Genomic DNA, 17,018 nt, shown 5'->3' with positions numbered 1-17,018 from the left:
ACATGGTGTCAGTGTGTGTGAGTGTGTTTGTGATGAAGGGGGACAAGGAGGAATGGGTTTGATGAAAAATTACAGCAATTAGTCGGCCACCGGGTAATGAGCCATAATTATTTCAGCACTCTGGGCGTCGAAACAGAAAGAGCGTGAAAAAAGTCGAGGAAACAAGGCTGACACACACAAACATACACTTGTTTTATGTCTTGCCTTGTTCACCAATATAACCCTTCAGTGTAAATCACTGCACTATAGTTACTCTGAGCCACACGTCAAAACATGAGATAGTACAGATGCGTCATGACCATTCAAACTACAACACAAACACTTGTGACATGAATAGAAAGTTTCAACTCACCCACAGCAAACAGGGAAATCCCACTATCTGTTACAGCTTTAGCTGGACCATCCACCGGATCATCTGATTGGCCATTAGTGATCAGAACAGCAATCTGAGCCCAAAAAAAAAAGAGAAAGAAAAACATAAAGTTATGCTTTAGTGTTCCTTTCCCAACATGCAAAAGGGTGAATCTAACAATCAAATATGAGCTTACAGGTGCATCTAAAAAAATGTTAGAATATCATGGAAAAGTTCTTTATTTTTTGTAATTGAATTTAAAAAAGCACACTTTCTTATATTCTAGATTCATTGCACACAAACTGAAATATTTCAAGAGCTTTTTGTTTTAATTCTGATGGTTATGACTTACAGCATAGGAAAATGAAAATTTCTCAGTATCTCAAAAAATTTGAATATTGTCTCAAATATCAATCAATAAAAATAAAAAAAATTACAAAACAGAAATGTTCAGGATCTCCAAAGCAGGTTTAATTATGCACTCAATACTTGGTTGGGGCTCCTTTTGCACAAATTACTGCTTCATTAATTTCTGTGAATATATTTTGATACAGCACTCTTTGAACAGCCAGCCCTTTCAGCAATGACCGTCTGTGGATTCCCCTCCTTGTGGAGGGTGTTGATGATTGTCATCTGGAGAACTGTCATGTCAGTAGTCTTTCCCATAATTGTGGTAAATGATGTTCTAAACTAGCCCAAGAGCTACCCAGTATTTATATTCAAAATTAATCAAACTAATCAAGCTCGAAATGGAATTTTCTAATTTTTCTATTTTTTCCCCTAAGCTATAAGTCGTAACAATCAGAATAAAAAAATAAAATAAAAAAACACTCTTGAAATATTTCAGTTTGTGTGCAATGATTTAAGAATATAAGAAAATTTGCATTTTCTAATTAAATTACCAAAAATAAAGACCTTTTCAATGGTATTCAAATTTTTTCAGATGCACCTGTATTCAGTTCAATTCAATTCAAGTTTATTTGTATAGCGCTTTTTAAGATACAAATCATTACAAAGCAACTTTACAGAAAATTACGTTTCTACAATATTTAGTGGTAGCTTATAAGTGGTGACTGTCAGTTTGTGTGCATATGACAGGATTTTTCAGAAAAATTTATACAAGACATAGTCAGCCAGACAAGATGAACATTGACTGTATCATATAATAATTGCTGTTAATACACTTGTAGCGATATTTGTTAGTTCTGTTTGTTTTAGGGTCAGCATCATCTCTTCTCAGGTGTTCTCATTTGCAGTTAAAATTGTCACAATGCAAAAAAAAAAGGGTTAATGGTCCTTAAAATTAGCTTTCTTTTTGTCTAATGTCTTAATACTTGGGGAAAAACTACATTTAATGAACTGGACATATCAACCACAGAAATACAAAGACACTTTCAGAGCAAAAAATAAAGACTGTAAAATAAAGTTAACAGAAATTTTTTTTTATTATATTTTGCTTATAGAACATGGAGCCAATATTTATAGTAGGAACATTACAGTTTTGCATTGTGACATTTTCAGGACAATCAGGCATTTTTTTTCACCCTAATTTTAGTTACAAAATGCATCAACACTTACTTTTGCTATTGCTATTATTTTCAACAATCATTTTCAAATAAGTGTTAATGTAATATATTACCATAATGCATTACAGTAATCTGAGAGGTGAAATATGCTTTTATGTCATGAAAAATATAATGTAAAAAAAATTATAATAAAAAAACTGAAAACAGCAACATTATTGTCTTTATGCAGATTTTTTTTTTTTTCTTTTGATTTTTGGTGTGAAATATGATTGGGACTTTTTCTTGTCAGCTTTCATATAATCCACCCAAAAGTGTGAATTTTTATTAGAGGACTCAATCTGCCATTAAAAGCATCACGCTGATACTGATGCCCTTGAAAGCACACAGCATGAATTATCATCTCATTGCATACATAATTCCCCAACCGCAGCAGATCCAAACCTGCAAAGTCGCTTACACTTACAAATGAGTATTCTGAAAAGGAAACATCTCCTGGGTCACCTAAAGTTCACCAGCATTGGTCGCGCTGCATCTGGCTTCATCTTTATGCACTCTACGCTAGCATGCCATTACAGTGTATGTACAGTATTTGATGAGAGGTTTAATAAAAGGTGAAATCTCTGCAGTTTATTATAAACGCACGCTCATTTCTTCACGCAGGTGCTCTACGGTAAGACCAGCAGCTGTGTGCGGTTTGGAATCCTAATCGAGACCTAAATTAGGATGGGTGGGACACTGCGGAGCAGAGTGTGTGCACTGCAGCGCAGGACGTGATGTCCTGACAGAACCAATGGAGTGATTGCAGGTGCAGCTCTTTGAGATATATAATTAGAAGGTTGTTCTGTGTATATGTGACAAGATGTTTTTATTTGGAAATGTAGCATTTCAATACTTTTGATGCAGTTTTAAAAATGTACAGATATCACTGAGATTCAGTATCGAGGGGCAAATAAAACCATACGAGCAGCATGAATTTGTCATTTGATTGGTTTATATTCATGCATCATGATGCTAGGTGCACTATTTATTGACCTCTATGCTTCCATAAAGAACCTTTAACATCCATGAACTCTTTCTATTCAACGAAGGGCCCTTTATACAGTCTTAACACGAAAGGTTCTTTATTGGCATCTATAGTTTCATGAAGAACCTTAACATCCATGGAACCTTTCCAATCCACAAAAGATTCTTTATGGTGAAAAAAATGCTCTTCAGACTACTGAAATGTTCTCTAAACTAAGAAAAAAATGATTCTTTTAGGAACTGTTCACTGAAAGGTTCTTTAGACAACCAAAATGGTTCTTCTATACGGCATGGCATCTACTTTTGGAAATGTAATTTTTAAGGGTACAGTGGGAAAAGGCTCTTTAGATAAAAAAAAAATTCTTTTAAGAACAGTTCACTGAAAGGGAACCAAAAAATGCTCTTCTATGGAATTACTCCCTTTTGGAATCTTTATTTTTAAGCGTGTAGCCCTGACCACTGATTGGCTGTGATTGTGTCATATCGTGCAGCAAATTGTGGTCAGTGTGGACAAACTGATTGTCGTGTTAAGGCGCTTAAAATTTGAGGTAAATATGCAATGTCATATAAAAGCCATTTTAAAATCTCTCTGTTGTGCCTCTAACATGGGTTTTGTTGGTTGTGAACTTGTCTTTTGTATTTATGAAGCACTTATAATGCAGCATCTGTGCCAACTTTGCAGTTTAAAGTGGGTCTTTTTCTCTCACAGTTGGGTTAAGCATGAAAAAGGTGTTTTGAAGTGATTGTGATTGAAGTGTCACACCTTTGGGGCATTGTCTCTGATGATAGAAGGACTGAACACAGACTCAACCAGGAATTCCAATGCCAAGCCGGTGCGGCTGTTGCCTCCCTCATAGGGCACCTCCTCAATTGCTCTCAGCACTTCCTCCACAGTCGAATAATCCGTCAGAGCTATACGCATCCTAAACAAGGACAGATGCATGGAGTATTCAAGCAGTCAATTTGTGCTAACTGAGGTCAGGAATATACATATTATAGATTATAGTGTTTTATTCTTTCATAATCATTTTCATAGCAGAAATCATCTCTCCAATGTGCAAACACTAACCCGCCTCAGTATGTACAGTATACTGACCTGGGCAAGTCTGAATAAACAGTCACTCCAAAGCGAATGCCTTCCTGTCCAACCACACTTCCCTGGAAGGCTCGGATGAAGTGTGCTATGAACTCCTTGATCTGCTGGAAGCTGGTGGGACCCACTGACCAGGAATCATCCACCAGGAACACAATATCAGCAGGCATGGCTGTACGACATACTGAAAAACAAAAGATCTTTTATCATCTTATTTTACCATGGCTTTATAAATAAAATTGTTCTAATAAGATGGTTAATATTTCATATTGAGAAAGTGAGGCATAATTCAGGGGGATTGGACACGTACACACCACAGAAGGCTGAATTGGTTTGACAGCAAGATGAACTTCAGAATTATATTATATTGTCTATTACAAGTCTCTTAAAAAAAAAGACTATTTCTGTTAAATTAGAGAATTCTTTAAATTAATTTAATGCTTTATTAATTAGTTTGAATTAATAAATAAATTTAATTTATTAATGAAAACAAATGAATTAATTTAAATAATATTTGAATCAAATATATTTTTGTTGTTAGGTAACCTTTGAAATATTGATTAATTAGAATATGTCAATTAAAAAATATATAGCTGATACTATAAATAATAATAATAATAATAATAATAATAATAATAATAATAATAATAATTTTTGCATATAGTAATGAACAATTTTACAGTAAGGTTCAACTTGTTCCAAAATATGTATTATCTCAGTTAATGTTAATTTTTCAACATTTACTAGTACATTACTAAAATCAAAATTTGTATCTGTTAAAATGATTTAATAGACCTGAGCTAACAAGTAACAATAAACATTACATTGCTAATTTTTTACATTTACATTATTTTTTACTAACGTTACACTGTCACAAATGTATTGCACATTGTTAATTAATGTTATTGCATTAAATAAAGTTTTATCACAATTATTTAAATTAAACTACTCTCAAAAATCAATCAAACATGAATGTTCCTGATTTTATTTTAGTTATCCTTAATATTAAATTAAATTCCACTTTTGCATCATATTTCAATAAAATTCAGGAACTGAGCTGATTTATATTTCGAAGAGTGCAACCTCATTCTTATCAAGGCCTTCTTCTTCACACTCAACAACAATGTTCTTGAACACCATTAGATGGCAGTGCAGACTCAGAGAAAATATAGATTTTAAGAGCTGGTAGATTTATGCCAAGTGACCTGCACTTTAGAAACCACATTAAACAAGAACAGACTAAGTCCTGATCAGAAGAAAAGTACAGTCATCCAGTGCTTGTTATGGTTTCATATGACCTACAATTTCAGGATGTTTTCTGAGCTTCTTTTCTGGTAGTGTGCATCCTTAAACTGCATCCAAATATTCATTTATTTCTGTCTTTGATTGGTGCAAATGTGGCCTTGGTCATGAGGTGATTGCACAATCACTGTGAAACTTGTAATGGCTGGCACTAAGTGGACTGCAGATGTCCTCTGAATCAGATAACTCTCCAAAGATGAGCTGTGTTAGGCAGGAGCTAATCAGTTCTACTGTAGATTAGACTTGATAGCAGCGGACAATGTACAGCCAGATCTCACAGATGAGAGAACGTAGTTTCACACACCCACACCTGAAATAAACCAAATCATAGAAGACAAGTACATCCCAAGCTTTTCAGCACAGCTCAAACTCACTCTCAGAAGAATGCTTTGAAATGTTCTTTTTTTTTTGTCAAACCATCACAAGATGACAGACGCTATTATAGCATCAAAAAACAATGGAGCTCTGGAAACAAAACTATATGCGTTTGTGGCGAGTGGGGCGGGGCTGAGAGGCGTGGGAACGAGGAGTGAGGCCAGGTGTAGTGATTGGAGATGAGCTACACCTGCGCCCCACCGCCGGTCTTGAGTCCCACGTAGGAGATGGAAGGATATAAAACTGGAGTGACGACCGTGAAGGACGAGAGAGGACCAGGCCTGGCACATTATTTTATGTTTTGGCTTTTTATTTATGCGCACCAGTCGGCCGTGAGGGGCTGGTGCGCTGGTTTGTGTTTATTTTGAATAATTAAAATGTTTTGATTGTGCGCCGGTTCCCGCCTCCTTCTTCCCGATGAGTATGGAGTTTTAATTCGTTACAGTGGTGCCGAACCCCGGGAGAAGGAGGGACGCGCTGCTGAAGATCCCTCGCCGCTGTGGTGAATCCGCGGTGCCCTCGAGCAGGCGAGGTAGGTGCCGCCAGGGACGCTCGAGGCGGTGGGCTGGAGCGAGTTGCCGGGGACGGGCGAGCTCGCTGCCGACCGCCCACGACAAGGAGGGGCGGCTGCCGTCCGTGAGGGAGCGGAGGAGTCGGCGCCGTTCGCCAGGGGGCCGGAGCCTGCCGCCTCCGTGACGGAATCCGGAGGGGCAGGGAACGGGGGACTCCTGCCGCTGCCCAAAATCGGAGGAGCCGTCGCCGTCCATCGGGCGGCGGAGGAGTGTCGCGCCGTCCGCCGAGGGCCGTCCAGTGCCACCGCCAGGCACCGCGGAGGAGATCACCCAGCTGGTGGAGGGCCGAGCAGCAGTGCGTCTGGGAACCGGATTTTTTTTTTTTTTTTTTCCTCTCTCCCCTCTCTCGTCTCTGTCGCTCCTCCTTCCATCTCCTTTTCTCTCGCCTCGTCTGTCCTACCCCCAGGTTCCTGCAGGTCCCCGTGAGCGGTCCCCCCCGGAGGGAAGGGGGGGGGGGGGGAGTAGAGCGCAGTCTCGAGGGTACCCCCCGGCCTGCGAGGGGCGATGGGGGTATGTGGCGAGTGGGGCGGGGCTGAGAGGCGTGGGAACGAGGAGTGAGGCCAGGTGTAGTGATTGGAGATGAGCTACACCTGCGCCCCACCGCCGGTCTTGAGTCCCACGTAGGAGATGGAAGGATATAAAACTGGAGTGACGACCGTGAAGGACGAGAGAGGACCAGGCCTGGGACATTATTTTATGTTTTGGCTTTTTATTTATGCGCACCAGTCGGCCGTGAGGGGCTGGTGCGCTGGTTTGTGTTTATTTTGAATAATTAAAATGTTTTGATTGTGCGCCGGTTCCCGCCTCCTTCTTCCCGATGAGTATGGAGTTTTAACGTTCGTTACAGCGTTAAACAGCACAATGTTATTGATCCTCTGGCAGGAACTACATAAAAAGTTCAGTCTCATTTCAGGAAAAGCTGCGGCACAGAGTTGGGAAAATCTGTGTCACCTATATCAGAAGGGAACAAACACTATGGGCTTTAGTGATTTATCGCTCATATACAGCATTCTAAGTGAGAAAACTGCTTTCATGCAATAGGGAAGTTCATCAAAAGCAAACTTTAACAGTCCAGTGAGGATACTCTCTGCAGGCAATGCTGAGGGTCTAGAGGCATTCAACCAGTGGCAGAGAGATGAGGACAGACGGAATGGAAAGATCTGTATTTGGCAGCTGTTCTCTCAGTCCGAGCATCTTAATTCAGGGGTGAACACTGCATTCAGAATGCCCTTTAACCATCTATATATACATGTTACAAAATGACAGGATGGTCAATGGAAACCAAATTTATCAACCCACTAAGGGCTGGATTCAAAATCACACTGAAAATCATTGGTTATTCATGATCCTGATGAGATGGTGGATGGTTTTCCTTGGAGATCTTCTCCCAGACCCAGATCAGGGCATCAGAGAGCTCGTGGCAGTGCGCTGGGTAGTAAATAGTTACATGTCATCTGGATTACGTAATCAGATTCCAAACATTAAATGCTTGTAATTAGATTTGATTACATTTCAAAATACTTGGAAATCAGACTACAGTTGCTTTTTATTGATTGCATGGTCACATTTTATTCACACAAAAGCAATAAATTATTCATAATTAACTGATATTCCCTAATTCTCCTGTTTTGTTAAACAAACAAACTCCCTGCAGTTCCCTCACAAACCCTTGTTTGGGAAATCTTGACACAATGTAATGTTTGATGTACTTGATGTTGTTAGTAACAACAAATGGAATATTGCAGCCTGCTGGAGGTCAATTTTTGAGTGCTGTTGCACTACACTCTGGTGCTCCTCCTGTTCCTCCTCAAACAAATGAGCAGATGCTGGTCCTACTGTTGGGACTTTGCTCTTTTACAGCCCTGTGCAGCTCTTCTTGTGCTACAGACCATCTCTCAGTATCTCATCCATGCTCTTGAGTATGTGCTGGAAGACACATAAATCTTCTTGAATCAGCATTTATGAAAGTGTCATCCTGGAGAAGCTGGACTACCTGTGCAACCTAATTGGGTTGCAGGCACAGCCTTAAGCTACAAGCAGTAAGAACCTCCCTAACATAACACGAAACTAGGGACAAAACCGTCAGGAAGGATAAGGAGAGAGCAATTTTCTGTGACCAGCACTTGCAAAACCATTCACATTTTGGGGGGTTGTCTTGCCGTCGCCTCTCCAGCACACCTGTTGGTGAACCAAAGCACCAAAGTAGGTGAAACTGATTCACAATCACTTATGCTTCCTAACTGGAACGTTTAAATTACTTTGGCTGTGTCCGGAATCTTCCCCTAAACCCTTAAAGTGGTCATGAACTGCCTTTTTTTTAATTTTGTACTGTTCTCAGATTTCACAGTCCATAACCCCTTTAAATCTGGCGATATTTGAGGGCACAGCCATTTGTAGTGGTGTACAAAACCATAGTGGATGTTATCAAGTGCAAATGTTCAATCCCATAATGCACCGCAATAACGAGTGTGCACAAATGTGCACTCAACTGCAAGAGAATACCCATAATGCACTATGAGGGGTTCCCACGTAGCACCAGAAGATGGCACCTGTAGCTGAATAAGCGATTTCGAACAGTATTGGTGTTATACTGTAACGAAATATTCCTTTACTTTTTTTTTTTTGAGCAGTGTATTTTCTTAGTGTTTATATTGAAACTCAGTCTAAGGGAATTATTTAGTATCACTATTTTGCAACAATGCAGCACTGGCACGTCAGGACAGACTCTTCATCACAGACCGTGCAGTTATGTGCGTAGAGGATTACACTAAAGTCATCTGCCGCTAGATTAAAATCCTCAGCCTGTGAAGATGATGTGGTTTAACATGGTACAACTTAAAAAAGCTCGGTTCAGTGCTGACTCATAAAGTCAGTCAAGAAATAAGGTTATAAAGCAAACATTTACTTAATTTTAAACCATCTGGCAGGCCATTACCATGACAACAAGGCCTTGACAGCAATGAAAAGTGACTGCATGTGTATTTACAGTTATAAGAGTTGATTAGCAGGGTTAGATGACTCGTGCTTTTAAAGTAGATTTAACAGGATTTCGACATAAGGCATATGTGATACTGAAAGAGTACAAGGACGGGACCTTGGTAAGTACATTCTTTCCATTTCATAGTCAAGTGTCTGTCACTGCAAACAGCAATTTTGAAGAGGTGTGGAAAATCACAGTGTTTCAGGGCATTAGAGCCTCAGTCCGTAATTGGTCCTGACAGACTACTCTAAAACCATCCTGCGTGAATTCAATATGTTTCACATTCTCGCTCTCTCCCACTCTGTCTCTCTCTCTCCCTCACACACACAGTTCAAGGTGAAACATAAACACGCAGACACTGATTTCTTTGCAGACGGATCTGTGGTGATGGAAATCAGAGAGGGGTGCAGTGATTTATCTAAAAGGCTCAAACCAAAGGTATCAAGCAGCAGGAGGTGTGCAGATGGGCCGCAGACAGAACCTGCTGACTCAGCAGGACACATGTGGAAAGAACTCTGTGTCCACTTCAACTCCACCTGTACAGTCTCTTCAGGTGTGCAGACAGACACACATGGACATGATTGAAGACGGACTTCCCTATTGCTAAACTTCATGCAACATAAGACATTAGTAAGGGTGTGGAGATTCATCAAAAACATTTCTGGGGGCCTTTTCCAGGAGAAAAATAGTTCAGATTGACGGCAGTAAACGTAAAATTTAATAAAACGATTTAAAAAGGTAAGCACTGACATGGAAGTTACTCATTAATTATTCAATTCATAAAATAAAGTAATAAAATTAAAAATAGGAAAAGAAGAACGTCAATAGGGAAAAATCTATTTATCTGATTAATCTGATTAATGATTAATAATTAATCTTATTAAAAATGTAAGAGATAAAATGCTTGAAGTAAAACATTGAAGTAATTGATTAATTATTCAAGTAATAAATAAAAAATACAATTTGAATAGACAAAAAGCACTGGCATTGAAGTAATTGATTATTCTAATAATTATTATTTTAATAAAAACATTATATTAAAATATGCAATTACAAATACATAACTAAATATAGAGTAAAGGGGGGGGGGTTACAGGATGAAAATATTACAGTATGACATCAGTAAAAGTAACATAAAATAAAATTAAATGAAAATGTACTCATATGAGCACTGATATGGAAGTAACTGATGATTTATTCAACCAATAAAATAAAATGTAAAAATAATATAATTCAATTGAATAGATAAGCTAATATGTGATTCATTATTCAACTACTGTAATAAAATAAAATAATCTAAGGTGTTTCTGTTGTCTAACTTTAGCATATGTACTGTATTTGTCTGGTCCAACTTATCAACTAGGATCTAGCATATTAACTTAGCTACATATCATTTTAAAAACAATTTGTATGAAATTCTGGAGTAAAAATTGTTTAAATGCTAGTCGAAGCAAGAACTATAGAAAAATAAAAGAATTTACAACATATATAATTTATTCTTCTTGGAAGGTTTCCTTATTTTTCACCTGCAACTCGAATCCTAAAACAAAAGGTTGTACAGTATATCATTAAGTCTACTGAGTTTAACTAAATTTTAGTTGCTCACCAACTTTTACCCGCATTTAGTGCTTGGCAAGTGTTCATTTTGGACCCTGCCTGCAACCTTTTCAGAGTGTGATTGATTGAAGGGCGGTATATTGGCAGTTGACTGGGGACTGAAGAGGCCCTATCACATGTAGATAAAGTGTGAGTCAGCAGTCTACCTTCAGCCTCTGCAGTGGCGCTTTGATAGAAGAGAGACAGGGACAAGAGGAAGATCCACATGCCGCAATATCCCATTCTCTCTCTCTCTCGTCCTCCAACTCTCTCTTTCGTTCCCTGTCCTCCCCCTCTTATCTCTCTGCCGGCAGATCCTCTTCTTTGGACTGATGTCTTAAGACGGGCTTGTTCTCCACTTTATTTAGCTGCTACGCTCTCTCCCTTTTATCTGTAAAACAGAGGAAGAGAGATCAGTATCGTCATACATATGCATATACACACATTCAGAATAATCGTTTTGATCTATTCTGTTAGCAGAGTCAGTGTAATCACTGAATCTCGACTGAAAATCGCCTGTGTAATCCGGCACATTTATCCTGTCAGATATGGCTGTGCAGGCCTGCTGAGCGCCGGTTAAGAAATGAATAGCACTTAGATAGAGACAGGTATTATTCAAACAAAAGGTAATTGTTTAAGGTTAATAAAGTTCTGTACTGTACGTTGAAGTTCTACCAAGAGGTTTATTCCTCTCAGTGTGTCACATATTTAAATTCAACAGAGGGATCTTCTGTACAATAATAAGGAATAGTTAAGCTTAAAATGATAATTGTATCATCTTTTACACCTTGTTGTTCCAGAACTGGATGGTTTTCTTTCTTTTGTGGAACACATAAAGAGATGCTTAACAGACTGCTTCTTTTCAACGTCATGAATGTGGATAGAAACCTCAGGTTGGCAAGGTCCCAAAAACTAATTAAAACATATTTGAATATGCACATATAAACTGAATTACAGGCTTACTTATGCTAGCATTCAAATGTTTGTGGTTGGTAAGATTTCGAATACTTTTTTCCAAGCAAGGGTACATTTAATTGATCGAAAGTGACAGTAAATGCATTTACAATGTTACAAAACATCTCTATATCAAATAAACAATGAGTTCTAGAAGGAACATGAGAGACTGAAGACTGGAGTAATGGCTGTTGAAAATTCAGCTTTGCTATCAGGAATATTTAAAAAATATAATAAAACAGACTTTTAAATTGTAATAATATTTCACAATATGACTATTTTCATTGTATTAAAAACACTTAAATACAGTCTTGGTGAGACCATTAAAACTATTTTAAAAAACTACACTTTCAATGTATGGAAAAGTGCAGCCTAAACATTCTGCTAAACATCTCTTTTTGTGTTCTATGGAACAAAATAAGTCAAACAAGTTTGAAACAAGTAAATAATGACAAATTTTATTTTGTTTGGTCAAATGTTACTTTAGCTCAATTGGTAGAGCATTGCGATATGAAGCACAAGGTTGGGGTTTCGATTCCCCGGGAACACATGATAAATATTGATATAAAAATTGATATAAAAATGTATAGCCTGAATGCACTGTAGGTCGCTTTGGATAATTAAATTTAATGTAAATTTAAGAGGAAACCAGTGATCACTTATCTGATTCCATATGATAAGACCACCTATGGGTTGTTTCTGAAAACTGTGGACTATGATTGGAAACCACCTTAAGCATCTAAGTAACAGCATTAATAAAACCGGTGAAATTTGATATATTTATAGATGCCTCTTCACATAGATGCCTGCTGCACATTTTGTGGTGAGACCACAAAATTTGTGGTGAGAACACAAAATGTTTAACAATACAATGACAGTGACTCGGCACTTTCAGCAGGTTACATCACACAGCGTAGTTGACATTGAGGTCAGAGTATCACAACAAACCTGACCTTTGTGAAAGACACCAAGTGTGTAGTTCAACTTAACAGGCTTAGACTACTCATTGACATTCATGTCTGTGTGTGATCCACAGCGTAAGGTGAGAATACTGATCCTGTCATTCAAGTACAGTCATTCTGAGTCAAGAATTCCAGAACAGAACAGCTTTCAGGACAGAAGGTTCTAGAAGTTTTAAAAAGATGGATGAGTTTCCCCTCAAGGACACCAATTCTTTGATGTAACTTGTCCAAAAATCCTTTTGTCTAAAATTATCTTATCTGAAAGGAAAATTAGGTCTTTACCAATGTATCAAGAAATTGCCAAGTCCGTCATACTTTGGAAGTAGTCACACAAAAGCACCTTGTCAGTGTGACTTTATATCTCAGAACTATTTTCCAAAATGATTTTTCACAGATAACTATATGAAATTGTGGCTTTATCATACAATCCTACAAAAGCTTACAATGTGACTGTGTTATAATTTTCTTTTGATTGTGAATATCACAATTGAAACATTATTTCTTGTGATTAATATCTCAGAATGTGACTATATCATAATTCACAGTGTGACTTTATATCTCACAGTGCTGTCATAATTGTGAATATTTCTTGTGATTGTGACTTTATGTCACAATAATATCTTTATTTCTTGAGATTGTCACTATCACTGTTGCGACTTTTTTTCTTGCGATTAATATCACACAATATGACTTAACATGCCATAATTCTGATTTAATATCTTACAATGTGACTATAGATCATAACTGTGAATTAATATCTCACATTGTCCTTTTATTTAATAATTTATTATTTAATATCTCACAATATGACTTATATTGAGTTATATTGAATAACTGTGACTTGTCATATTTCTGACTCAATATCTCACACTTTGTCACTTTATATGCCATAATTGTTATTTAATAACTCACAATGTGACTTTATGTGTCATATTTCTGATTTAATAACTCACAATGTCACTTTATATGCAATAATTGTGATTTAATATCTAATAATGTCACTTTATATGTCACAAATACTTTATTTCTAGTTATTGTGACAGGATATATCTCACAACGTGATGATACATCTGTAGATGAGGAGCTGGGAATCCTGGACCAACAGAATACATAACTGAAAACTAAATCTCCAAAGCGTTAATTATGGCTAAATCTCTTCATCCTTTAAAAATCAAAACTAATTTCAAACTGTGAAAGCTCTTGAAGCAAAATCCAGGGGTGTCAGACAGGTGAACAGCTTCCTAGCCAAATAAACGCTGTCATTCCGAATACTGCGCTAACTAACTACACACCATACGGAGTCAATGATCTTGCACAGAGCCGCTGCGGCTTTGTCAGGTTACATCTGTGGGGGATATTACAACTACAGAGTCTCTGCTCAGCCAACAGCCAGCACTGTCAAGCTGTGCAGAAGCCACAGCCATGCTAATGCAATGCTTTACTGCACAACTGCCACTTATAATGTGCAGGGACAAGTCTGACAGTCCACAAAATTAATGCAGCTGCAAGGGTTCGATGACTTTAACAAACTTCTCTTGGGTGCACATGGGAGTCCATAAAGCATTTTTACATAGTGCTAAAACTTTTTATTATGATCACGGACACGTCCATGCAGGTCAGACACCCTCAGCATACAAAATCAGGGAAGAAGGTATGTTTTCCTATCAGATGCAGTGGAACACAGCCAGATTTTTCATCAAGAAATTTCAGGGCCATGAGCTCGACACATACCATTCAAACTCAGTCCTGTTTGAGCATGTAACCTCAAGCACTTCTGTACTGCAGTCAGTTTACCTGACTTTTCATGGACTCCGGTACTCTGGACGGGGCAGATAAGACTTTTTGAATTGCTGCACTTTTGAGGCCTCCGTCTGATTGTGCGATTTATGAATGAACCTGATTTAACAAGCGATAATTCGCATCAACGCACAGAAAGGAAGGTGCTACCAGCATGACTCAAGGGATATTTTTCTGATGCCTGCTGCACAGCAACTTGCATACAGCAAAGTCATGCAGCAAATAATGTAATCTCATAAGCGCAGGCCGACCGGAGAGGTGAGTGTTGTGTACTTAGAAGGATTATGTAAGTACAGGAGCCGACCCAAGCCCCCTTTTGCTCTCTCCACAAACCCTGCTGTTTGTTAGTCATTTCTGAACACAGCCACTTCGCAGAAGATTATGCCTGCAGCTCTAAATCACACACACACACAAAAAATAATTCTTTAAAGCGTCCAAAAACACACTAGTACACACACAGAGATGGCAATTGTTTAGTCCATGAATGTGATAATAGTGAATGCACTAAGTCAAAAACGAACATAAAGTTCAAAAGCAGCCGTTCATGAGATAAGCCACAATTCTTTAAATGTCGCTTCAGCGAAGAAAGATTTTAAGATAGTGGGAGGAACGTCCTCACAAAACATCTATTTTAGTACAAATATCCAAATGCATACTCCCAATATTCACTTGCTCACTATAAAAGCTGGAAAGGATGTTGTTTGCAGAGGCTTATCAGCTGCAGGAAGAGGCAGGCCGCCAGCGTGCAGTAATGAAGTGACTTTATGCGGTTCATCTAAGACATTACGACTAAAGCTGGAGTGCTGCTCGACTTCGAGGGGCGTGTAAAAGCCTGTGCGTGGAAGAAAAAGCTATCAGGCTGGAGACATCACCGACACACTCTACCATTTTGTTCAAGGCTTTTTAGTTGCATTAGCGGGGCTATTGAAGCTGTCGGATGGAGCGGTAAATGGAGTGGAACAGCATACGATGGATGGAGTCTACAATTACCTAATCAAACAATGCATTAAACAAATAAATGAATTTGGGTCAAATCATGCTAGCTTTGATCAGTAGATTGTTGAGAAAATGAACATTAAAAGAGCACTTGCAGTAGTGGTTCTCAATTGAAGGGTCATGACCCCAAAATGGTCTGTTCTGATTGGTTCGCGGTTAGTAGGGAAACAACAATACTACAATGCTAATATAATTAGCATTGCAACATAAATAGACATAGAAAACATTTCCTACTTGGTTGTTGACATCAAAAGTAATGCGTTCTCTACAAACTCTACAATATTTTAGAATCAATTCATATGTTGCCTGGACAGGTTGTCTGGCATTGCTTCATCCTGAAATCTCATGAAAAAAAAAAAAAAACTACACAAGGTAAAAGAAAACATTAAAAACTGATTCTAGGTTTGGTACTGTGTTAAATCGCCACCTGACATTCAAGAATGTCTGGATCATGAAGTAAAACTAGTTGAGAACCACTCTGAGAAAACGGCCCAAATCCAGAGTGCACCAAAAGAAGAAAACGAACAAGAGAAACTTGGCAGAGAGCTTGATAGATAAACTGCTTTCTGCACTGTGAGGCATTGGGCTGAAAAGTCTGTCTAGAAACCTTCACTCACCTTTCCAACTGGACCCTGCACCATGGTCCTCCTCTCAAATGCAAAACTGCTGCCCGCTTGAAACAGACCCAGTCTGTTGAAGATCCGTCAGGTAATAATCCAATCCAAGAACAGGTTATGGGACTCCACACGCTGTAGTGCAATGTCCCAGGATGAGGAGTGTGAGAGAAAAGAGAGAGTGAGTGAATGAATGAAGCAAATACCTCTGAAGGAGAAAGTTTAAGGGGGTGTGGAAGAGCTACAACAGGTTGGCTCACAGTTACAGCAAGAAGATGGATTGAGAGAGAGAGAGAGAGAGAGAGAGAGAGTGAAACAGAGGAAAAGTAAGAAGAAAGAGAGAGAGAGCAGCAACTGAGAAGGCATTACATGTCTCTCTATTTGCACACTATAATTATACTATATATTCTATATATAAAAATGTATATTAATTTCATATACAATTTTTAAGGAAAATTATGCAGCAACTAAGAGGACACTTAATTTTCAAACTATTGATAAACATTGCAAAAATTTGCAAAACAATAGTGTTCAACCAATATACTTTGCATTCTCTCACAAAATCACTAAAATATTGTTTTTTTCCCCCACCCACATTATGTTATTTCTATTGCAAAAGCTCTGCGAGCAAACACAAGTTTAGTGGGGGAACCCAAAGGTTTTGTAAAAGAACATTTTTCACCCATCATGTTCCTTTAGGGCTTTTTTCTGAATTTGTTGAAAATGATTATATAAAGAATATGCATGATAATTGACTTTTAGTACTTTAGAGTTTGACTTTAATATTAATTTGATTTGAGATCTTGCACAATTGCTTGCATTTATTTCTGGAACAAAGGTCACCTGAGTGGCAGCATGACATGAAAATCATACAGC

The 17,018-nt window shown here is 38.1% G+C and overlaps 1 protein-coding gene across 1 annotated transcript in view; it reads right to left on the bottom strand.

Annotated features, from left to right (window-relative positions):
- Positions 1–16,306, bottom strand: part of LOC113056736 (collagen alpha-1(VII) chain) — a 59,077-nt gene extending 42,771 nt beyond the window's left edge. Inside the window, exons 1-5 of the mRNA XM_026223566.1 lie at positions 16,146–16,306; positions 10,987–11,210; positions 3,998–4,178; positions 3,665–3,824; positions 353–446 (exon numbers count right to left, since the gene is read on the bottom strand). Coding sequence (XP_026079351.1) covers positions 353–446; positions 3,665–3,824; positions 3,998–4,178; positions 10,987–11,062 — 511 coding nt within the window. The 5' untranslated portion in view covers positions 11,063–11,210; positions 16,146–16,306. The remainder of the gene's footprint in view (positions 1–352; positions 447–3,664; positions 3,825–3,997; positions 4,179–10,986; positions 11,211–16,145) is intronic.
- Positions 16,307–17,018: the final 712 nt, after the last annotated feature.

Source organism: Carassius auratus, chromosome 4 (genome assembly GCF_003368295.1).
Source record: "Carassius auratus strain Wakin chromosome 4, ASM336829v1, whole genome shotgun sequence".
In the NCBI taxonomy this organism is placed as follows: Eukaryota; Metazoa; Chordata; class Actinopteri; order Cypriniformes; family Cyprinidae; genus Carassius; species Carassius auratus.
This window is presented reverse-complemented; position numbering and strand designations above follow the sequence as displayed.